This window comes from Monodelphis domestica, chromosome 5, assembly GCF_027887165.1.
Source record: "Monodelphis domestica isolate mMonDom1 chromosome 5, mMonDom1.pri, whole genome shotgun sequence".
NCBI classification, from domain to species: domain Eukaryota; kingdom Metazoa; phylum Chordata; class Mammalia; order Didelphimorphia; family Didelphidae; genus Monodelphis; species Monodelphis domestica.
The window spans coordinates 103,818,743-103,844,105 of record NC_077231.1 but is presented as its reverse complement, the minus strand read 5'-3'; the positions used below and the strand labels follow the sequence as shown (position 1 = coordinate 103,844,105).

Sequence of the window (25,363 nt, the reverse complement as noted above, 5' to 3'; positions counted from 1 at the left end):
AATCTGCACCTTGTTCTTTGTCTCCATAGAAATTCTCAATGGTTAGGTGTTCTTATGGTACATTATTTTATTTTCCATATACCCTAATTTGTTCAGCAACAGTTTTGGGGTACCTCCATAATTCTTGACCCTGATCACTGCACTTTGCATCAATTCATATAAGTCTTCCTAGGGTTTTCCTAAAAGAATACTGGTTGTTATTTCTTATGGCACAATACTATTCCATTATTGGGTGTATGAGGTATTCAGGAAAGACTAGGACTTCTGGTGAGGGCTGCCACCCAGCTTTCACATGTGGCTCCAAGAAGCTGCAGCATTCACAGCAGCCATAACCCATAGAGCTGTTTAGATTGACTAAACCAGGTTGAGGGTAACTTACAGCCCTTAAACCTACCTGTGTATTAGAATTGTATCTACCCCAAGCATGTGAAGATTTCCTCCCACAAAATGGGGGATGAGACCAGTTTGTTCCAACAGTTTTCAAGCATGCCATTGTAGAGCTATTAGAGAGTGGTAAGATATCAAAGATGCCTAGGACATCCACTGATCTATTTCATCTTAAGCCATCTTGGCTAGAAGACAGAGTGAGACTGATGGCATCGTGCAACTCTGCCTCACTTAATTTTATTTGTGAGTCAAAGGACATCCCATATCACCCATACCATTTTGCATGTCCTATTTTACTATTTTATTATTTTACTCCTTCCTTGAAGACTTGTAGCCAAATTACCAGTATCAAAAATGAAAAAGCAGACCACAACAAATGAAGAGAAAATTAAAGCAATTATTAGGAGTTATTTTGCTCATTTAAATGCCAATAAACCTGATAGTCTCTATGAAATAGATAAGTATTTAAAATAATACAAATTGTTCAAATTAATAGAAGAGGAAATAGAATACTTAAACAACCCTTTCTCAGAAAAAGAAATTAAACAAGACAATATAACTATTAGGAGAAATAGCTGAGGCAGGAGTTCTGCCAAATTGATTGTATGACACAAGGATAGTTTGATATCTAAACCAGGAATTATAAAAACAAGGAAGAAAAACTGTATCTTTATGTCCCTAATGAATATTAATACAATTTTTTTAAGTAAAATACTAGCAAGGAGATTAGAGGATCATATACCTTGGCCAGGTAGGTTTTATACTAGGTATACAGGAATGGTTCAGATTTCAGAAAACTATCATCATAATTGACCAGGTACAATAACAAAGCCAATAGAAAGCACATAATTATCTCAAGATATGCAGAAGAAACTTTTTTTTTTTCAAAATGTAACACCCATTCCTATGGAAAATACTAGAGAACATTGGAATAAATGGAACATTCCTCAGAATGATAAATAGCATATATCTAAAACTATCAGCAAGCATTTTTTTAATGGGGATAAGCCTTCTCACTAAGATCAGGAGTGAAACACAGATGCCCATTATCACCATTTCTTTTCATTATGGTACTAGAAATGGTAGCTATAACAGAGAAGAAGAAATGGAAGGAATTAGAATAGGAAATGAGGAAGTAAAGCTATCACTTTTTGCAGTGATATGCTAGTATACTTAGAGAATCAGCAAAAAAAAACAAACAACTTATTGAAAAATTAACTTTAATAAAGTTGCAGGATATAAAATAAACCCACATAAATAATCAGTGTTTTTCTACACTACCAATAAAGCTCAAGAGATACAGAAATCCCGTTTAAAATAACGGTAGACAATATAGAAATACCTGGGAGTCTTCCTGCCAAGACAAACTTAAGCACTGGATTATGATCACAACTACAAAACATTTTTCACATAAATAAAGTCAGATCTAAACAACTGGAAAAACATTAACTTGCTTGTGTGTTGATCTAGCCAATATAATAAAAATGACAATTATAGCTAAATTAATTTACCTATTCAGTGCCATACCAATCAAATTAACTAAAAACTATTTCATAGAGTTAGAAAGAAAATAATAAAATTCATCCAGGAGGAGGAAGGACAAAAGGCCTAGGATATCAATAGAATTAATGGGGAAATAAACAATATGAAGGAAGATAATTCCCTGAACCAGATCTTAAACTGTATTATAAAGCAGCAGTCCTCCAAATAATCTGGTACTAGCTAAGAAATAGAGTAGTGGATCAGTGGAGTAGATGAGAATAATAACCTAATGTTTGACAAACCCCTAAATCCAAGATTTTGGAAGAATTCCCTATTTGACAAAAACTGCTGAGCAAAATGGATAATAGTATGGCAGAAACTAGGCATAGACCAACACCTTCTACCATAAACCAAAATAAAGTCAAAATGAATACGTGATTTAGAAATAAAGAGGATACCATAAAAAATTGGGGGAGCACAAAATAGTTCACCTCACAGACCCATGAATAAGTGAAGAATTTATGCCCAAATAAGACAGAACATTACAAGATATAAAACCGATAACTTTGACTACATTAAGTTAAAAAGGGTTTGCACAAATGTAATCAAAATTAGAAGGCAAACAATAACCTGGGGGGAAAAATCTTTCCCTCTTTTTTAAAAAAAAGCCCATTTTTTGGTATAAAGGCTGGCACACAGAGATGGGGAAGAAGAAGGATGTATAAAATATTATGGTGATGTGTAAAAATAGAAAGCATCAATAAAAAATTATTTTTTGAAAGACCATATTTGTATCATGGATGGAATTTGACAAGCTCTCTTTTCCTATTTTTTGCAAACAGCTTATGAAATATCAAAATTACTTTTTCTTTTGATACAATCTTCTATTCCGGGCACCTGGTCACTGAATTTTTGGAGGGTTGGGAGCAGGATGGAGTTTGTTTATTGTCTATTTTATTTTCTGAGATTGGATCATTTGAATTTTTCTTTATAAACCTCTGTATTTTACATCTTTTGTAGCACATCATCCGTCTCATTTAAGTTGCCAGTTTTGTTATCAAATAGGTCAAATAAAAGCTCTAATAACTTTATTTGTAGTGAATTCTTTATGAAATTTTAATACTACCTTTTTTAATAAAATAGATATTTTATTGATTTTAAAAATCAGTTTTATTTATCCATTCAACTTTTTTGCTTTCAATTTTGTCATTAAAATTTTTTTTTATGTAGATGTAAATAGTCAGTAGCACTGGGAATATTCCTTTCTCAATACCATCAATGCTTCTGACTTTATTTGATACAGACTTTGAAAGAACCTTGGTGTCCATTAAGTCTAATCCTCCTATCATTTCTCAGATGGGGAAGCCGGCTAAGAGAAGTTAAGTGACTTGCTAGTTTGGTGTTAGCTTAAGTTCTACCCAACCAGTAAGTGTCTAAGGCAAGATTCTAATTAATATTCCTGATTCTAAAACTAGTTCTTTTACACAGTTTACCACCCCACTGTCTACCAAAGGCATCATACAATCTTACTCTTTTCTGTGTCTATCACTTCTTTGTCAGCAGCTGAAATACCTGTATCCCAGATATACTGGAGGCATGGTTGTGTTTTTCTTTTATCAGAATTCTTAAGCTTTCAGAGTTTTGTTTTGTTTAAGTAGTTCTCTTGGATCTGCTCACTTCACTGCATCAGTTTACACTAGCAAGGATTGTTTGAAATTACCTGTTTCTTCATTTCTTAGGGCACAATACTATTCCAGTATATTCATATTCCATAATTCATTCAGCCATTTCCACAATGTTGAAGGGGTTTGTCCATACTAATGCCAGCTTTGCTGGTGGGCCAGCTTTCTGTGGTAGAATTTTTATATAGTTGTTGTTGAAGTTACTTCTTATTGAATTTCTTTCTCTCTCTTTTTTTTTTCCTAAAACCCTTACCTTCCACCTTCGTCTCAATCCTGTGTATTGGTTCCAAAGCAGAAGAGTAGTAAGAGCTAGGCAATGGGGTTTAAGTGATCTGCCCCAGGGTCACACAGCTATGAAATGTCTGAGGCCAGATTTGAACCTAGGACTTTCCATCTCTAGGCCTGGCTCTCAATCCACTGAGCTACCCAGCTGCCTCCTCTTATTGAATTTCTTGACTACTGTACAATATGGGCAAATTTAAGTCAGAAAAGATTAAATTAATATTAGGAAAAACATTTTGATAGGATAAATATTTGATTACATTCTGGTGATTTTATATGAGGAAATGAATATAAAATGTCAAGTAGTTCTTGACCAATCTACTAAATTATATTCAAGACTACAGTCTGTGTTCATTTCTGATTTGGACTAATCATTCTTGAACAATGTGGCAAAGGTAGTCAACTAGAGTAGTAGTTGTCTACCTTTGCCATGTTGTCATAAAATAAAAACAATAAATCATACTAATTAAATTCTCTAAGTAGCAAATGAAAAATTTTTTAATAGGACTTACATGTCTGTCTTATTTTGTTAGGTATAATAAGGATGTTTCTCTCTCTTATTGGAATCCCTATTGGATGCTGCCCTCTGATGTTTGTGGAATGGACTGCTTTTGGGAAGCCACTTTTAGGTAGGAACTTATTATTTAAGTACTAGCCCAGTGTAGGTAAGAGCAAAAAATAAAAACCAGGTTAAAAGAAGGGAATTGCTCTTACAGTTTTTTTCCCCCCTAGTAACTTAATTTTTCTTTGAAGTACAGTTTATCATTTTTCTGGTTTAGCTCTCTTCTCTTTCTTCTTTACTTTCTCTTTAAAATTGACAAATATTTGATGCCTATTATGTATAAAACATGCTAAGTATTGGGGTTTATATTCTTGTAACAGACATAGCTTATTAAAATTCTCATTGTTGTTTAAATTAATATATCTTTCATTGTCTACCATGAGCAAAATGTTCTTCTAAATTCTCTTTTAAATGATATAAGAAAGACAAACCCTATAATTTAGGCATTTATCATCTTAGATAACACAGTTGTGAAACATATGATAATATAAGAATATACATCATTAATTTCTCCAGTTAGTAAATTAACATTTATAAAGTGCTAGACACTGTGCTAAGTGCTTTATAGTTATCATCTCATTTAGACCTTATAACAACCCTGGGAGGTTTTATAGTCTCCCATTTTAAAGATGATAAAACTGAGCCAGATAGGTTAAGTGACTTGCCCAGGATCACATAATAGGATTTGAACTCAAGTTTTCTTGAAAGTGTAAGTAAAGGTTAGGATCGGATTACTGTACTTTTTCAGTACCTATTCTCTTCACTACTTTAAATCTTCCTTTGAATATTAATTATTTGACAGATATAGTTCTCTCAGGAGATACCATCAACTTCATAAATGCTAAATCTAGTAATTTTTTATCCTTATCTTTCTTAATATCTTCAGTTCAAACAGTCATTAGTGGTGCCTGGAATGGAATGAAAATATCACCAGCCTGGACATTGTAAGAATTAAATTTTCATGATTTGACTAAAATATATGAAGATTATAAATAATAATGGTAGTTGCTGATTCAAAGTAATATTCCTCAAAGTTGAAATGACTTTAATAGCTTTTATTTACAAAAGAGATGGAAAGGGTGAAAGCATCGAAATACAAAAGGGTAAATAAGATATTAGCCTATCTAACTAAATATTGCTCCAGTGCTTGACTCAGCCAGGACTTGTTGACCTTTAACCAGAATTAAACTCTCTCCAGAAGTAATGAAGGGAAAACCAGCTATCCACTCACCTAAGTTTCCTAGAAGAGGCAGGTCAAGATGATGACTTGAGCTGAAGGTAACTCCTGAGGCCAACTTTCTTCCTTGAGCTAATCTTCTTCTTCTTTAAGTTGACTTTCCTAGGCCCAGAAATTCAGGGCCTTTTATAGTGGCTTCTTGTCCCTTCCCCTTTTCACAAGGACCAATCACAGCTTCCAATTTGCCCAGCAGGAACCACTTCACACCTTCTGGAGAAGTGAATACTCATCAAAAGAGTTCACAGATTCCTTGCTGAGTGAGGTGTAAATTCTCATTCCCCTCCCCCTTTGAGTTGAAAGGGTGGATAGCTCCTCCACCTAATGCTAAGTAGGGTGTTCAAACTTTTCTTGATTCAATTTAAAAGTAGACAAAGGAGAGTTAATGTTGTCTTTACAATCTAATGAGGTTCTAATTAGGGGTACTTAAGTTATTGTTAACTAAAGCATTAACTCAAAATAGACAAAGGGAATACAGGATTCCTTTTCACAAGTGTAAACTCAAAGAGAACAAAGAATTCCCTTTTACAACATTATCCTTTAACTCAGATTTTAGGAGGAACCATCCAAAAGGGATGGTAAGGGCAAAGTAAAGAGTCAAGGGCTAGTAGAATGAGGGGAAAACATCCTTTGATTATATTTCCCAGTAAGGATTTATAGTAAGAATAATGATGATGATGATGATGATGACAGGTAACATATACTTATTATGTGCCTGGCACTGTGCTAAGTGCTTTGTAATTATTATTTAATTTGATCCTGACAACAACTAGTAGATAGGTACAGTTATTATTCCCATTTTACAGAAGAAGAAATTGAGGCCAACAGAAGTTAAAGTGATTTTCCTAGGATCAAATCTGAGGCCCTTTTGAACTCAGGCCCAGTGCTATCTACTTCACCACCTAGCTACCTGCAAAATATATAAACAATTAAATAACTAGGAGATCTTCAGGTGGTTGTGGTGGTGATGTCTATGAAAGAGGGTGGGTTATAAAGGACTTCTAATGGCAAACAGAAGATTTTATAATGAATTCTGGAGGTTAGTTGCTTCTGGAGTTTCCATTTTGTGGGGAGACCAAATTGACCTGCCTTCATGCAGTGGTAGTAGTCTCCCTTGTTAACCCTACATATTCCTGTTTTATGTTTTTGATCTTTAATAACCATAATAATTAACCATCATCTAACAGTTCTCTGATTGCACTTATCAATGAATCTAGTGTGAAATTAATATGAACATGATAGACTCCTGGTGCAAGGACTACATTTTGTTCTCTTGAACATTTTATTATTATTGTTGGGTTTTATGTGGTGTTTTGGGGAGAGAGGGTTGAAAGTCGGTAAACATAATGGGATCTTCTGTTCTCTTCATCTTTCATACAACTGAGTGATTTTGTTCTGTCTTGGAATATAGTTTGCAAAAAGCCTGCTTGTTCTCATCTTATTTATATTTGAGTTATCCTTGATGTATATATAGATCATTCTCAAAGGGCTGAGAAAGGCAAAGGGGGAGTAACTATTGCTATCCTTTTTTTAAAAAATATATATATATTATATTTTTTCAATTCCATTAAAATAGTTATTATTCACTTTTAAAGAGTTTTGAGTTCCGTATTTTTTCCCCTCTCTTTTTATTCTCCCCACTCCTTGAGTTAGCAATTGCATATAGGTTATACATGTGTAGTTGTACAAAACATAATTTTATGTTAGTCATGTTACAAAAGAAAACAGACCAGGGACAGCTAGGTAGCATGGGTAGGATAGAGAGCCAAGCCTCTAGATGGAAGGACCTGAGTTCAAATGTGGTCTCAGATGCTTCCTAGCTATGCAACCAATAATTAGTATCAGTTCTAAGACAGAAGGAATGGGTTTTTTAAAAAAGAAAGAAAACAGAATGTATAATTAGAATTCCCTCCCCAGGGACTCTCTTTCCCAACTTCCCATATTCCTTCTCACATCATGTGCTAATATGGGGAGGATATAAGTTTTGTGTAGTTCTGCCCTGGCTTTCTTCTAGAAATGAGGCTGTGGAGGTGGGGTTAGATGAAAGGCAGGAGAATTTTACTCAGGTTTTACTTTTGTTCTTTTTATTTTTGCTACTTCAAGTGATTATTAATTAACTTTATAAATATAGTACTTGGAGTTATTGGATATTAATTTAAATTTTACAAGACCAAAAAAATCCCCTCTTTTACAGTTAAAAAATATACTTCTATCTGCATTTTAGACTCTATCAGTTCTTTCTAGAGGCAGATAACATTTCGAATTGTTTTGGTTGATTGTATTGTTGAGAATAGCCAAGTCATTCACAGGTGATCATTGTATAGCATTTTTTTTTGGTTAAATTTTATTTTAATAAATTTCCATATAAGTTTTCCAAAGTCATATGATCTATATTGCCTCCCTCCCTTCTTCCTTCCTCCCTTCTAGAGCTGATAAGCAACTCAATCTGGGTTATACATGTGTTCTCACACCAAACATATTTCCATATTATTCATTTTTGTAAGCAAATAACCCTTCTAATCTTGGTTGCATTGTATTTTTAATTTAATATAATCAAAATTATTCATTTTATATCTTATAATGTTCTCTATTTCTTGTTTGCTCATAAATTCTTCCTTTCTCCATATATATGACAGTTAAATTATTCTATGTTCCCCTAATTTACTTATAATAATTCACTCTTTATGTTTAAATCTTATACCCATTTTGACCATATCTTTGTATAGGGTGTGAGATTTTGATTGAAACCTAATTTTTAATATACTGTTATTTTCCCAGCTAGTCCACTATCCTTCAAATAGATTCCCAAGCATTTTATGTTGTCTAGAGTGATTTTAAAAGGAGTTTCTCATTCTAAACTCATACTGCTAAGTTTTGTTGGAAATATATAGAAATGCTGATGATTTGTGTGGGTAGATTGTGCAACTTTGCTAAAATTATTAATTATTTCAACTAGTTTTTAGTTAATTTTCTAGGACTCCTAAGTGTGCCATCATAACATCTGCAGAGAGTGATAGTTTAGTTTCCTTATTCCTTATAATAAGGAATAAATTCCTCATTACTTTAATTCCTTCAATTTCTTTTTCTTTAATTGCTAAAGCTAGCATTTCTAGTATATTAAATAATAGATGATAATGGGCATCCTTGCTTCACTCCTGATCTTATTGGGAAGACTTCTAACTTTTCCCCATTGTAGATGATACTTGCTGATGATTTTAAATAAATACTAATTATTTTAAGGAAAGGCCCTTTTATTCCTATGCTTTCTAATGTTTTCAGTAGGAATAGGTGTTGTATTTTTGTCAAAGGCTTTTTCTGCATCTATTGAGATAATCATGTGATTTCTGTTTTTTTATTGATATAGTCAATTATTAATATTATTATATATTAATATTAAACCATCCTTGCATTCCTGGTATAAATCCCACCTGGTCATAGTGAATAATCCTTGTGATATATTTCTGTAGTCTCTTTGCTGGTATTTTTTTTGTTGAATTTTTGCATCAGTATTCATTTAAGGAAATGTTTCTGTAATTTTCTTTCTCCGTTTTTAGTCCTCCTGGCTTAGGTATCTGCACTATATTTGTGTCATAAAAAGAATTTGATAGGACTCCTTTGCTTATTTTGCCAATTAGTTTGTATAGTATTTGGATTAATTGTTCTTCAAATGTTTCATAGAATTTGCTAGTGAATCCATCTGGCCCTGGGGGGGTTTTCCTGGGGGGAGGGGGTCATTGAGGGCTTGTTTGATTTCTTTTTCTGAGATAGAATTTAATTTTAATTTTTAAAATTTAAAATTTAAAATTTTTTTCCCAGGTTCCATGATTCATGTTGTCTCCCTCCTCTCTTCCCTCCCCGCTCCCAACTCCTGGAGTTGACAAGCAATTTCACTGTGTTATACACATATACTCAAAACCCATTTCCCTATTATTCATTTTTGGAATAATCTTTTAAAAACAAAAGCCCAAATCACATACCCATATAAACAAGTGATAAATCATATATTTTCTTCTGGATTGCTACTCACAGTTCTTTTTCTAGATGTGGATAGCATTCTTTCTCATAAATCCCTCAGGATTGTCCTAGATCACTGTTAGCAAAGTCTATTGCATTTGATTATAATACAGTGTTTTAGTTATTGTGTATAATAATATATATAATATATATATAATAATCCTGATTCTGCTTATTTCACTGTGCATTAGTTTATGTAGGTCTTCCCAGTTCTAATCCATCAGTTTATATCATTCCTTATAGCACAATAGTATTCTATCACCATCATATACCATAATTTTTTCAGCCATTCAAAATCTAGGCAATTTATATGTTTGTAAATACTCATCCATTTCACCTAGGTAATTGGACAAAATAGCTCCTAATAGTTGCTTTAATTACCTCACCCCCCTCCCCCGCCAAGAACTTCATTTTATAGATCAAGATCAAGAGTCACATAGGTTAAGTGACTAGCCAAAAGTTACATTGATAAGTGGTAGAATCAGTTGTCCAGTCCTTGAATCTAGGTCCTTAACTCTTTCCACCATACAACTTTGCCTTTTAGTTTTGTTCTCATTAATATTATTGTAGTTGTTATGCATAATATTATGTTATACTCTGGCTCTATTTTCTTTGTTATATTAATTCATAATCTTAGATTCTTCTGAATTCTCATTAATTTCAGTGATATTTCATTGTTATGGAGTACTTCATATGCTAAATTATGCTGATTTTCTAAAGCTTTATTGAAAGTTTTATCATATAAAATGTTCTCTTTATTATTAGGTATAGACTGACAAAAATACAAACTGCTGAGACAATGCACCTAGCTGTGGTAGCCTGTGGTGAACGACTGGAAGAGACTATAACCATGATAAAATCAGCTATTATTTTCAGCATCCAACCTCTTCAGTTCCACATTTTTGCTGAAGACCAATTGCACCATAGCTTCAAAAAAATAGTAGGTATTTGGGAGAGGTTATAAAATTGTTATTTTATAGTATAAATATAGTAAATTTGTTTATGAGCAATATTAAGCAATTAAATTATATTATGCAGTAGTTGAAGCAATGCCTGGAATAGAACAATGCTTAATAAATGCTATTGATTAAGAATAACTAAATATTTGAGAATTAAATTAGGACTTATTGATGAATAGAAGTTTTTCTGAGTGAAAAAAAAGTTTAATCACATATTATAGAATCTTGTAGTTGGAAGACCTCAGAGACTAGCGAAAGCTAAATTAAATATAATTAAACAGAGCACAGCTTTATTATCTTAAGGCATATTGTCAAATGAGATGACTAAGAATTGTGCAGAAGAAATCCTTAAGGAGAATTTTTTAAGGTAATGAATAGTAATTGTTTATAGTTGGGATAGTAGTTCTTTTAGAAATGGAATTGCATGGGGGAAGCTCGGTGGCTCAGTGGTTTGAGAGCCAGACCTAGAGACAAGAAGTCCTAGATTCAAATCTGGCCTTAGACACTTCCTAGCTGTGTGACCCTGGGCAAGTCACTTAACCACCATTGCCTAGCCCTTACCACTCTTCTGCCTTAGAACCAATACACAGTTTTGGTTCTAAGGCAGAAGGTAAGGTTTTTCTTTTGTTTTGTTTTTTTTTAAAGGAAGGGAAAGAGGGAAGTGCTTAAAGTCCCTTATGCTGCCAGAAAATAATGTTTACTTTGATTACTTATGTAAAAGATATGAAATAGCTTCTGTATTTATTTTTTTGTGAAGAAAAATGTTTTGCTAAGGAAAAATGAAGCAAAATTATGAATGAATAAAATCTGGATTCTTAAGTTTTTTTATATCTTAAATTTCTTATATTAGTGCTTCTGGTTTCTCTACAATTTTTATGAACTTTTCTTTCAAAATGTTAACTGAAGTATTATAGGTTGTCATTAAATAAAATTGAGGGGGGTTTGGAGGTAGCTCTATTTTTACTTAATCAAGAATGTCTCTAAACGTACTTTTTCAAGAAAAAAAGTTTTAATTTTGTTTTTTACTTGTTGATCTAATCCACATTTCATGTTGAATTTCTCTTTTTTTAAGTCCTGTAGGTTTCTATTTTCATTCTTTTTTTTGTGGCAATTGTGATAATTCACATTTCTTTCAAATTTTATATTAAAAAATTCAATTTTGTAGTAGTAGAGCCAAGATGACAGAGGAGAAACAGCAACTCAGCTGACTTTCTCCACATTCTCTTTCAAAAAGTTTTGACATAACTCTGAAAATCTAATTTTTGAGTGAGAGAGCCAGCAAAAGGTCAGGGAGGTTTATTTTTCCAGCCTAAGAATTAGCAGATTAGTAGGAAACTACCTATGACACTGGGATAGGGGCCACTCCAGAGCTTATGAGAAAACAGAACCAGGCTCAGGTCTTGGAGGCAGTCATAAGAAGGTCAGTAGCAGCAGCCTTGGGATCTCTCAGCACACAGATAGTAAGAGGATTGGACAACTGGTCAGAAAGCGAGTAAAAGGAACCCTCTACTGGCACTGAATTCATCAGCAGGTTTTGATTGGCAAATCTTTTGCCGATGTGCAGTTCTGGATCATAATTCCAGGAAGAAGAGGAGCATTTACAGTCAGTCACAAGGGAGCAGGGGCCCTGATTGGGCTCTGATTACAGTTTCAAGGCATAAAAGAACACTGGTACTTGAAACTGCAGTAGAGTAGAAGACTTGGTCTTAATTCAGGACCAAGAGGAGCTATAATGCAGCTGCTGGGGAGCAGGGTCATTTCCTAGGTAAAAAACAATATTGAGTGCAAGCCGGGAGAGACTATCTCCCCATATTGCATCAACTCAGAAACACCAAAAACATCCAACCCCCAAGAACTAGCTCTGAAAACAGCAGCATGAGAAATCCTGACACTTGGGACAGTGCCTCCCCTCCTTCAGGTAAGCAATCCATCTTTAAGATCAAGTTCAAAGTCATTAAATAGTCAGGAAAAATTAGTAAATAACAGCAAAAAGAGCTTGACCTTAAAAAACTGTTATAGTGGCAGGAAAGACCCAGACATAAACTCAGAAGACAACAATATGAAAACACCTATAAGCAAAGCTTCAGAAAAATGCTAATTGGACATAAGCCCAGCAAAAATTCTTGAAACAGTTAGATATGTGTGTAAGACAGAAAAAAATGGTTAACAGAAATGAGTGATGCAAGAAAATAATAAGAGAATGAAAAGCTTGGGAAAAGGCACCAAAAAATACTGAAGAAATTAACACCTCAAGAAGCAGAATTGGCCTATTGATAAAAGAGGCACAAAATTAATTGAAGAACAGAACTTTTTAAAAATCAGAATTGGCCAAATTGAAAAAGGTACAAAAGCTCACTGAAGAAACTAATTTTCTAAAAATTAGAATTGGGCAAGTGGAAAATAATGGCTCTGAGGCATCAAGAAACAAAATGAAAGAAAATTCAAAATTTAAAAAGAAAACTGACCCAGTATCTTAGATCCAGAGGGTAAGATCAAAATTGAAAGAATCCATTGTTCACCTGAAAGAGATGTCAAAATGAACATTTCTAGGAATATTATAGTCAAATCCCAGAGCTTGCAGAACACGAAAAAAAAGTTGCAACCAGCCAGAAACAATTCAGATATCATGGTACACTGTGATGACATAAGTTAACAGTTTGTACATTAACAAAGCCAGAGGCTTAAAATATGATACCTAGTTCAGAAGCCAAAGGAGCTAGAATCAAAAACAAAAATCACTTGTCCAACAAAACTGAATATAATCCTTCAGTTGGAAAAAAAAATAGAAGACTTTAAAAGAATAGAAGACTTTAAAGCATTCCTAATAAAAAGACCAAATTCAAATAGAAAATTTGACAAACATAAGACTCAGGAAGCAAAAAAATGTAAACATGAAAGAAAAATCTTAAGGTCCTTACCAAGATTAAACTTTAATGATACATGTAACTTCCAAGAATATTACAGTTTGGGGGGCAGTTAGAGTCTGTATAAAAAGAGAGCATGGGTAGGACTTTTTTGAATGATCTAAAAAAAATGAAGAGGGATACACAGGGAAAAGGAGAAAAAAGCAGAATGGGAGAAATTTTCTTATAAAAGAAGTGTGTACAGTGTTATAAATAAAAAATTAATCTTGGAGGTTTTATACTAAATTTATAAGTATTTATTAGTAAAGAGAAAGAATGAGAAATGAGGTTTCCAGCTTTTCTAACTTAAAATAAAAATCTGGTTCCAGATTATAGCTGGCATGGTGCTCGTGCTTGTCAGAGGTGGCAAGATAAGAAGGCTCAGAGAAAGAACCAGCCCAGAAAGAGAGTCAGACCAGAGAGAGGTGCGGAAACAAAGAGGCTGAAACAGCTTCCCACACTGGCCTTCCAAACCTAAGATCCTTCCATTGGTCAACAACTTTCATGCATCAGGCCAAAACGCACATGGCTCTGATTCCTGTGTTGAGTCTTTCCCAGGTGGACATCCCTTAAAATAGCCACACATTCGAAAAGTTTTTACAGTGACGGGCAAGATGGAAGGTGATGGCGGGAATGCTTAAACCTCACCCTCACTGGAATTGGTTCAAAGAAGTGTGTGTGTATTACACACACAATCATTTATTGAAATCTGTCTTGCCCAACAGGGAAATAGAAGAAGGGCATAAGAGAAAAGGAGAGGAATGATAACAAGGAGAATGGCTATGGAGAGGCAGTGGTCAAAAGCAAAACGGGCCTTTGAGGAGGGGCAGGATAAAAAGAGAGATGGATAAACAAGAAAATGAGATAGAGGAAACTACATATTAATCATAGCGTTAATATGAATGGGATGAGTTCACCCATGAAATGGATTAAAACTAAAATCCTTCAATATGTTGTTGATAAGAGACTAAAACAGAAATACATACTACTAAGATAAGGGAAGAGAGCAGAATCTATTACACTTGAGATGAAGTAGAAATCATGATTTCAAACAAAGCAAAATCAAAAATAGACCTAATTATGGGTAATCAGGGGAGCTACCTTTTCCTAAAATGTACCATAGACAAGTAATATCAAAAAATTTTATGCCAATTTTCACAAAGGCCTTTTTTTATATAAATATATAAAAATATACTGAGTCAGTTTTATAAAAATTAAGTCATTCTCTAATTACTAAATGGTCAAAGGTATGAACAGGAGGTTTTTAGAAAAACAAATCAAAACTATCTATAGTCATATTTTTAAAAGTTCTAAATCACTAAAGATTAGAGAAATGCAAATTAAAACATCCTTGTAGTACTGTACCACTTCATACTTATCAGAAATGACAAAAGTTGGAGGGGATTAGAGAAAATAAGTACACTAATGAACTATTGGCGGTGCTGGTCCAACCATTCTGCAGAACAATTTGGAATATGGCCAAAGGGTTGTAAAACTGTATATACCTTTTGTCCGAATAATATCACTAAGGGGAAAGTATCCATGTGTACAAAAATATTGGTAGCTCTTTTTGTGGCAGCAAAAATTTAAAAATTAAAAGGATGCTCATTATTTGGGAAATAGCTGAACAAGTTGTGGCATATGATTGTGATGAAGTAATTTTGTGCTTTAAGAAATGATGATGGGGGGCAGCTGGGTAGCTCAGTGGATTGAGAGCCAGGCCTAGAGACAGGAGGTCCTAGGTTCAAAATCCGGCCTCAGCCACTTCCTAGCTGGGTGACCCTGGGCAAGTCACTTGACCCCCATTGCCTAGCCCTTACCACTCTTCTGCCTTGGAGCCAATACACAGTATTGACTCCAAGACAGAAGGTAAGGGTTTTAATTAAAAAAAAAAAGAAAGAAAGAAATGATGATGGGACATGAGACTACTTCAGTCAACAAACTCCCCCACGAACAAAAATAATGCCACAGAATCAATTCTAAAAAGTGGCAGAAGTAGATAAATTGGGGGTGAAGCAGAGCAACCCAGGACAAATTGGGCTCCCTGGCCTTCTCACCTTACTGAAACTTGAAGAACAAACTGACGAATCAACTAGCATTAAGTATTGGGGGCAGGGCTAGCAGCCTTACCATGTCTGCTTAACATAGGAACCTATATTCCAGTGGAAGATACCAGCAAAGTTAGCAGACAGCAAGTCCTGGGAATGATTATATGGGCTATAACCTTGGTTCTGGAGATTCCCATCCACCCACAGTTGGGTTGGTGGTTTATCCAAGAAGCACTTTGGGAGGCCCAAGTGTATTGACCAGTCACCAATATGTCCCACACTATAGCTTCAAGAGAGAAGTGAAGAGGGAGTGCATACTGGTTAGTGTTGCTGCTGAGAGGTGAGGGCCCTGCTTACTGTGGTCACCCCCAAGAGAGTTGGTGCTTATAGACAACTGGAGATAGCAGGGAGAAAACCTGTCTGCTTGTAACAGTAGAACTTTGGGGAGGAGTGCTGGTTGGGGCATCTGAGGTTAACCACACAGAAGCTGGCAGGGAGCAAAATTCAAAGAACTAGGTAGGGTCCAGGAAATAAGCACAAAAAATCCTGAAATCTGAGACATCATCCCCCATTCCCTGAGAACAGAGCACCAACTCGAATGTAAAGCTAACAATTAAGCCTGTTGACTGCTGAAAAAAATTTTTTTACATAAATGAGTTAACAAAAGATAAAGAACCCAACAATAATTACTGGGAACAGAAAAGACCAGGGTTCAAATTCAGAGGACAGTGAAATTAAAACACCAACTTCTAAAATAGCGCCACTGCCCCCCCCCCCAAAAAAAAACAGGGAAAAAAAACCAACTCACTAACAACAGCAAACATTAAATGATTACAAACCCAAAAAGAATTTTTGGAAGAGCTTAAAAAAGACTTCAGAAAAACAACGGCTTGATTACATGGGTCGAGGGGATATGGTTGGGGATGTAGACTCTAAATGAACATCCCAACGCAAACACCAACAACATGGAAATAGATTTTGATCAAGGACACATAAAATACCCAGTGAAATTGCGCTGTCGGCTATGGGAAAGGTGGGGGAGGGGAGGGAGGGAAATAATATGATTCTTGTAACCAAGAAATAATGTTCTAAGTTGACTAAATTTTTTTTTAATTAAAATTTAAAAAAGATTTCAAAAACCAAATGAGAGGTTGAGGAAAAATTAGAAAAAAATTAAAATAATGCAAGAAAATTGTGAAAATTATTCCACCCAAATGGAAAGAGATCTAAAAACTTGAGGAAGAAATAACTCATTAAAAATAGAATTGGAGGGGGCACTTGGGTGGCTCAGTGGATTGAGAGTCAGGCCTAGAGACGGGAGGTCCTAGGTTCAAATCTGGCCTCAGACACTTCCCAGCTATGTGACCCTGGGCAAGTCACTTAACCCCCATTGCCTAGCCCTTACCACTCTTCTGCCTTGGAACCAATACACAGTATTGACTCCAAGATGGAAGGTAAGGGCTTTAAAAACAAACAAACAAATAAATAAATAAAATGAAAAAAAAAATAGAATTGGACAAGAGGTAGCTAATGGCTTCCTAAGGAAAAAAGAAATAAAACAAATGCAAAAGAGTGAAAAATAGAATATGAAACATATTATAAAAAAAAACTGACTTGGAAAACAGATCAAGGAGAAACAATATAAAAATTGTTGAACTACCAGAAAGTTATGGGTCTAGATACTGCAAGAAATTATTATGACTTAATGCCTGGAAGTTTTAGTACCAGAGAATAAATAGAAATCAAAAGAATCCACTAATGTACTTCAAAGAGACCCAAAGATGAAGATGCATAGAAATGTAGTTCTATAGCTCCCAAGTTAAGGAGCAAATACAAACAAGAAAAAAATCAATGTAAATATTGTGTAGCTACCATCAGAATAATATACTCAGCAGCTTTAATATTAAAAGAATGAAGGGCATGGAATGATAATTTGATGCACAAAGGATCTGGGTTTACAACCAAGAATAACATACCCAGAAAAACTGAATATAATTATACAAGGTGAAAAATGGATATTTAATGAACTAGAGGAGTTTCAACTATTCTGGGGGGGGGGGGGTTCAGAGCTCAGTAAAAAAATTGATGTATAACAAACACACAAAAGTAATTATGAAAGACAAATTGTAAATAATCCAAAAGGTCAAATTGTTTCTTTTATAGGAAAATGTCCTCTATAACCCTTAAACCTAGGTACTTTGAAAGGGTATATATAGACAGAAGACTTGAAGTAGGGTTAAATATAATGGAATGAGCTAAAAAATAATAAAATGGGGTAGAAAGAGGTAAAATGGAACAATTATATAAAAGAGGCATGAATGAATGAAGTGTCACAGAGAAAGGGAGGAAGGAAGGTAGGGTTGGTAGTGCTATACTACCCCTATACTCATCAGATGTGGGTTAAAGAGGGAATAACATACACAACCAGAATGGTAAAAGACCTCTTACTTTACAAAGAAATAAAAGTCAGAGGAGGGACTTAGAGTCTCTTTGAAGGATTAAAGAGGAATAGGTTAAGAAAAAAGAGGGCAAGGGGTAAGATAAGGAAGCAATTCCTAGAAAGGAGCACATTTCAAGAAATAGGAGATGGGGACAGTATTTAAGAGAAAGACAGTTAAGAAAGAGGACTCTTTCTTTGGATTCTCAGAGAGGAGGAGGCTGGTCTCTTTTTTTGTCTCTGTCAGACTGACAATTGGATTTATTGCCAATTGAGATTTGGAAACTGGATTCAAGGAGTATGCCTCTGAGGGCTTTTTCTTCTCAGAACTTTGAGGGATCAGAAGTCTGTATCTGTGACAGGGAGTTTCACTATTTACAGTTGAGGAAAAACTACTTTAAGCAGGTTGTTGGTGATTAATGCTTATTGGTTACCTTAGGTGGTTAGATAGCGAATATAATCTTAGTTAGACAGATTAGGTAAGTTAGGCCTGCTTTGCCAGGCAAGAAGATCCTGCCCTCAAAAGCAGTTAGATTTAGGGTTTCTTAGAAATTTTAGTATAGGATTTGGATTTTAGGCATAGTTATAAGATACTAGAGTGATAATCTCACATTCCTCCCTCCTTTTTTCTATCCTAATTTCTCCTCAGAATAAACTGTCGGTGTTTTACCAACTGCTCTCTCTACTTTACCCAAACTCCTACCCCAAAATTTTAACCCTTCACATTAATATAATGTTATTGAATTAATAGAAAAAGTTTATGATTGGCTGTGTTTTAAATCAGTTTATGCTGACCTGGCAGGTTGACATTTTTAATTGCAACAATAGAAAATGCCATGAACTTTGAATTGATGTAGGCACATTTGGCTAACTGAATGATATAATACAAGCTAGTTTAGTTGGAATTTCACTGGTGAGGACTCTCCATTAATTGGCATTTCATGTTAATACAGAGTTAATTATTGTTCAATATGATTATCTTCAATGCTAAGAGGCCCTTTGGGTGTTTTTGTAATCAGCTAAAAAAGATTGTTTTGTAAAAAAAATTGTTTTGTAAGAAACATCAAGATTGCTGGATATTTCTAATTGTCCTGCTTCAAGTCTTTCTCTAGTTTGTTCACTACATGGTTCTTTAAGTCAGAAGTGTCAGAAACTCATTGGGAATCTATTTCTTTTTTAGTTCAAGGCCCCTGGTGTAAGTGATTTCCCTAAAGTTCTCTAAAGGTCTAAAAGTCTTATTCCCTTCCTAAGTAAACTCTAGTATCTCTTAGTTACTTAAAGCCCAACTAAAAATATCTCTTTTTTATCGTTGGCATTGAAAATCCTTTACAACTTTCCCTCGCTGTCTAGCCAAACTGACCTTTTTCCTGGTTCTACACACCACTCTACAGTTCCCATCTCCATTATTAGCTGTCCCTTGGCACAGTTTCACCCCACTTCACAACCACCATCTGTTACATGATGCCCTCTTTGATCTCCTTAGCTGCCAATCTCCTTCCCACCATTATCTTGTAACATGTTTTTATATGTTGTCCCTACCAGCTCTCCACGAGAATGTAAATTCCTTGAGGATGGTTTCAATTTGTCTTTGTGTCTCTAACATCCAGCATAGTGCTTTGCACATATTTGGTGCCTATACATGCATGCTAATTGATTATGTTCAGAATAGTTTGTCTTAAGTATATTTTACTATATTCTAATTGTTAAAAAATGGTTTTTTACTGGTTGCAAATGGATATTAAATATAAACTTACTTTTGTGAAAAAAATAACACTAAAACATATACTTAAACTCATTAAAGTATAGCATTAAGAAAACAATTTTAAAAATGAATTGTAATCTGATTTCTGTAAAATCGTGCAACATAAATGATACAATCTTTATTTCTCTAATTCCTTAACAAGTATAGATTCACTTGAGGAGATTTAATATTAAACTGTTATATTTTGTCTTTTTATTTCCAGTGCCTCATGTAGCATCAGTATATAGTTGGTGCTTGATGAATGCTTATTGATTCATTGATTTGAAAAAAAAAACAAAAACAGAAGTCTAAAAACTAATTTTTCTCCTTTGATGCTGTTGTTTTTGTCTTAGCTGGATGGCTGGAAATTTCTGCAAACATTTAATTATACTACATATCCAATAACTTTTCCAACTGAGAATGCAGCAGAATGGAAAAAACTCTTTAAACCATGTGCTTCACAAAGATTGTTTTTGCCAGTAAGTTCTTAAAAGAGACAATGCTAAAAAGTTGTTTAATGGCAATTATTTTATCAAATCTCATTTTTCATTGTATTGCAATATTGAAAATTATGTGCTTGATGGATTTGAGTAGACTGCAGCATATTAACAATAGAGAATTGTACAGGACATGCTCTCTTGGCCTCAGTTTACTTATCTGCAGAATGAAGGATTTGAACTTAGATGGCCTCTAAGGTTTCTTTTAACTCTTCTAGCTATGATGTATAATTAGAAAAGGAAGTAAAGTTTCATTTAGTGAAAGGAATGCTGTGATCATGCATACCTGTAATCTCTGGGGAGAAATAACAAAAGACTATAGGAGAATGTTTTGAACTCAGGTGGTTTGATCAGTCAGGTGTCTGCACTAGCTTTGGCATTAATATGGTGAGCTTGCAAGAGTAGGGTTAATGGATATTGAAGCAATTTGCCTGAGGAGCATTCATCTGACCTAGATTAGAAATGGAATATGTCAAAGGTCTCATGTGGATTAGAGTGGGACCTGTCCCTTGAGAAGCTCCTTCACTTTCAGCCTTAGATAAGAAGACATAATCTTTGAAAAGAAAAGAAAAAATCGAAAGCAAGGGACAGTATTTGTTTTCATTGGTATTCATACCATGTAAAGAAATGGAGGAAGGCACCCAGCACATTTAGTATTGATAATTTATGGGAGAATATGGACCAGAGTTGATTATGACTAGGAATTGATGGTTCACCATCTACACCAAATATTAAAATAGTAAAAGTTTAAGAAGTCACTACCTTCTGGAAAGTATATGATTATGGCAAGCATAAGTCTTAGGGTCAGAAAAAGAAAGTACCCTTTTAAAGAGGCCTTTGTCAGATCATGTAAACTGATATTGGTGTGGAAAACAGGGTCACCACATCCACAAACACATATATCTGTGTATGGTGGTGCATAAAATGGGAAATAAATGTATTTTTTTGATTCCTTATTAAAAGGAATTTAGTAGTGATATAATAAACATGTTAAAACCAAAATCTATTCCATTTGACAAATTATAATTAGCATTTTGGCCTATCTAGTCTTGATCTTTCATCCTTTTTCAGATTTCTTCCTATGTCCTCTTGCTTTTCCCATTTATAAGTTAAGATTTTAGAAATAGCAAAAGGCTTACTCTTAAGTTTTGAGAAATGTTTGGTTGAAAAGTATTTGACATAAATTCCCTTAATTTTTCATTCAAAGTGTTAAGACTTCTTTTTGTTTTTAAGCTAATATAAATTTATAATTGAAGCTTCTATGTGACCAAAACAATTCAAAATTTTTCCAAATGCAAATGGAAATAATTAATTGTTCAAATATCTTTCTTTACAGTTAATCCTGAAAGAAGTTGACTCACTATTGTATGTTGACACTGATATTCTTTTTTTACGCCCTGTTGATGATATTTGGTCACTCCTAAAAAAATTTAACTCCACACAAATTGCTGCCATGGCACCAGAACATGAGGAACCTCGGATTGGGTGGTATAATCGCTTTGCCAGACATCCATACTATGGAAAAACTGGAATAAATTCTGGAGTTATGTTAATGAACATGACACGAATAAGAAGAAAATATTTCAAGGTAAATGAGCAATATGAGTGATTGTTGGAAATGTCACATTGTTATTTCATAAAATTTGGTTTCTAAAATTTGGGTTCCTTTTTCTTTTAAAATCAAAAGAAATTATTTAGGAAATGCTTTTATTGGAGTAAGTGCATGTTTGTTCAGAATGGCTAAGAGAATAAGGTATTCTGATTAATGTTTTATTTGTTATAAATATGATACACTGTTGTCAAGTCATTTTCAGTTGTATACAACTCGTGACCCTGTTTGGGATTTTCTTGGCATAGCTACTGGAATGGTTTGCTATACCCTTCTCCAGCTCATTTTACATATGAGGAAACTGAGGCAAACAGGGCTAAGTGACTTGTACAGAGTTTAACAGCTAGTAAGTATCTGAGACCAAATTTGAACTCAGAAAATGAGTCTTCCTGACTCTAGGCCTGCCACCTAGCTGACTTATATATAGGATATACAAACGGGGAGTTTTCAGAACATTAGAATACAATAAAATAGGGGGCAGCTGGGTAGCTCAGTGGTTCTCAGTTGAGAACCAGGCCTAGAGACGGGAGGTCCTAGGTTCAAATGTGGCCTCAGCCACTTCCTAGCTGGGTGACCCTGGGCAAGTCACTTGACCCCCATTGCCTAGCCCTTACCACCACTCTTCTGCCTTGGCTCCAAGACAGAAGGTAAGGGTTTAAAAAAAAAAAGAATACAATAAAATAGGAGAGGCGGAGTCAAGATGGCGGCCTAGAAGGAGCAGAAGTTCAGACCTCTGAATACCCTTCCTAACCGATCACAAACTGAATGCTCCCAGGGGGACTGAAAATCAAACTTAACAACAAGACAGAGCCAAGGAACCCTCCTGCTGGGCTTAATTCAAAAGGTATGCCCCCCAAAAAGCCGGAATCCAAGAACACTCAGGTTTAAGGGGAAGACAAAGGAAAGTCCCAAGACCCCCTCCCACCCAGAGCACTGAGACTCCCAGACCCCAACTGTAGCGGGAACTTCTGGGCGGGCAAAGGTGCTGGTCTGGAGGGCATACATTGCAACCAGGGCTGTGATAAGTTCAGTCTCCAACACAGATGGCGGGGAAGGAGCTAGAGAGGGAGCATAGAGCTGGCAGCCTGGCCAGAGCTGTGGAGATCCTCCATATTTGCTCCAGCCTTCCAGGAAGTTTTGGATTCAGAGCACACCCAGCCCAACTAAGCTGAACTTAATCCCATCAAAAGTCTCCAGAACTCAGGGAAGCCCAAGCTCCACACCCATCCTCACTAACTGCTGGATGTTAATCCAATCAGAAGCCTCCAGAGGACAGGGAAGCTCAAACCGAAACAACCCCCCACCAGAGACTACACCGAGAGATCCTCTGTTAAAGCTCCAAGAGGGGAGACTGATAGAAGCCTCCAAAACCAAAAAAATGAGAGGAGCAAGAGCACAGACAAATACAGCAAAGGAAAGTAATGAATTCTGGAGGGGACGTGGCAAAGTGGGAACACTAATTCATTGCTAGTGGAGTTGTGAATTCATCCAACCATTCTGGAGGGCAATTTGGAACTATGCCCAAAGGGCAATAAAAGACTGTCTGCCCTTTGATCCAGCCATAGCACTGCTGGGTTTGTACCCCAAAGAGATAATAAGGAAAAGGACATGTACAAGAATATTCATAGCTGCACTCTTTGTGGGGGCCAAAAATTGGAAAATAAGGAGATATCCTTCAATTGGGGAATGGCTAAACAAATTGTGGTATCTGTTGGTGATGGAATACTATTGTGCTCAAAGGAATAATGAACTGGAACAACCTCCAGGAAGTGATGCAGAGTGAGAGGAACAGAACCAGGAGAACATTGTACACAGAGACTGATACACTGTGGTTCAATCAAAAGTAATGGACTTCTCCATTAATGGCTTTACGATGTCCCTGAACAATCTGCAGGGATCTATGAGGGGAAAAAAAAAACTATCCTCAAACAGAGGACAAACTGTGGGAGTAAAAACACCAGGGAAAAGCAACTGCTTGAATACAGGGGTGGAGGGGATATGATTGAGGAGAGATGCTAAATGAGCACCCTAATGCAAATACCAACAACAAGGAAATGAGTTTGGAGCAAGGACACATGTGATACCCAGTGGAATTGCGTGTTGGCTAGGGGAGGGCTGGCAGGATGTGGGAGCGTAGAAAATGATCTCTGTTTCCAATGAATAATGTATGAAAATGATCAAATAAAATAATGTTTAAAAAAGAGAATACAATAAAATAGTTAACACTAATGAGATCATTCACCTGAAAAATGTAATATCGATGAAGGTTTTCTATGAAGGTTTCTCATGTGTTCTAAATTGTGTTTGAGAACTATTTATTATCTTTTTTTACTTCAGTTTTCATGCTGATGCCCCCTGCCATTTGTACTCTGCCTTCTTATTTCTTTAACTTCCTATCCCTTTACCTCTTTCTTAGAGGAATTTATATTTAGAACTATAAGGGACTCCAAAGATATCTAATCCAGTTAGCCCATTTTTTGGAAATTGAAGCCAAGAGGCACAGTGACTTTGCCAGGTAATAAGTAGAAGAACTAGTATTTGTCTACAATTTCTTAGACTAAATCAGACTCCCCACTGCCCCTGGCTATCTTCATCCTAGGTGTGCAAGGTGGTCATAATTTGGATCTGTGTCATTCCAAAACTACTCCATCTTGAAAATTCTGAATTCTGAATTTTCCATCAATGACCACAATTTCCTATCCTTTCAGCATTCTTATCAATATTCTGGAGCTATCAGTTTTTTAGTGTCATTATAACATCTGATTCCTCCCTGTTCTATTAGTTCATTATTTCTGTTATAACTTTATTTCCTTGCCAATTCTTTCTTTTCTTTTCTTTTCTTTGTTTTTTTTTTCTTTTTTAAAACCCTACCTTCTGTCTTTGAATCAATACTATGTATTGGTTCCAAGTCGGAAGAGTGGTAAGGGCTGAGCAATGGAAGTTAAGTGACTTGCCCAAAGGTCACACAACTAGGAAGTATCTGAGGCCAATTATAAACCCAAGTCTGTCTCTAGGACTGACCCTCAATCCACTGAGTCATCTAGCTGGGCCGATGTTTTGTTTTGTTTTCCAGTCAGCAAAACTCTTTGTTCTCTCCCTTTCACCTCAAGTCCCCACGTCTACTCAAATGAGAAGGAAAGATAAAATCCCTGTTATAAATATGTTGTCAAACAGAACATGTCCACATTGGCCATGTACAGAAAATACAGGTCTCATTCTACACTTTTGGGTCTTTTGCTTCTCTATCAAGAAATGTATAGCATGTTTCCTAATGAGTTCTCTGAAATCGTGGTTGGGCTTTGCTTTGATCAAAGTTTCTAATTCTTTCAAAGTTTTTTTTTTACTGTATTATCATTGTATATATTGTTCTCCCAAGTTCTTTTGATTTCACTCAGCTTTAATTCATTTATGTCTTCCCAAGTTTCTCTTACTGTAGTTTGGGTTGTAGTAATAGGGGAAGGCATTAAGAGTTATGTTATTCCTAACAAAATTCCCACCAAAATCTAATCTAGGATAAAATTTGATT

At 35.2% G+C, this 25,363-nt stretch overlaps 1 protein-coding gene across 2 annotated transcripts in view; it reads left to right on the top strand.

Annotated features, from left to right (window-relative positions):
• GXYLT1 (glucoside xylosyltransferase 1) overlaps window positions 1–25,363 on the top strand; it is a 59,905-nt gene that overhangs the window by 15,351 nt on the left and 19,191 nt on the right. The window contains exons 2-5 of one of the 2 annotated variants that reach the window (XM_007503155.2): window positions 4,367–4,462; window positions 10,409–10,583; window positions 20,085–20,210; window positions 21,565–21,816. In XM_007503155.2, the coding sequence (XP_007503217.1) occupies window positions 4,367–4,462; window positions 10,409–10,583; window positions 20,085–20,210; window positions 21,565–21,816 (649 nt within the window). The remainder of the gene's footprint in view (window positions 1–4,366; window positions 4,463–10,408; window positions 10,584–20,084; window positions 20,211–21,564; window positions 21,817–25,363) is intronic. The other variant, XM_007503156.2, reaches the window with a different exon arrangement.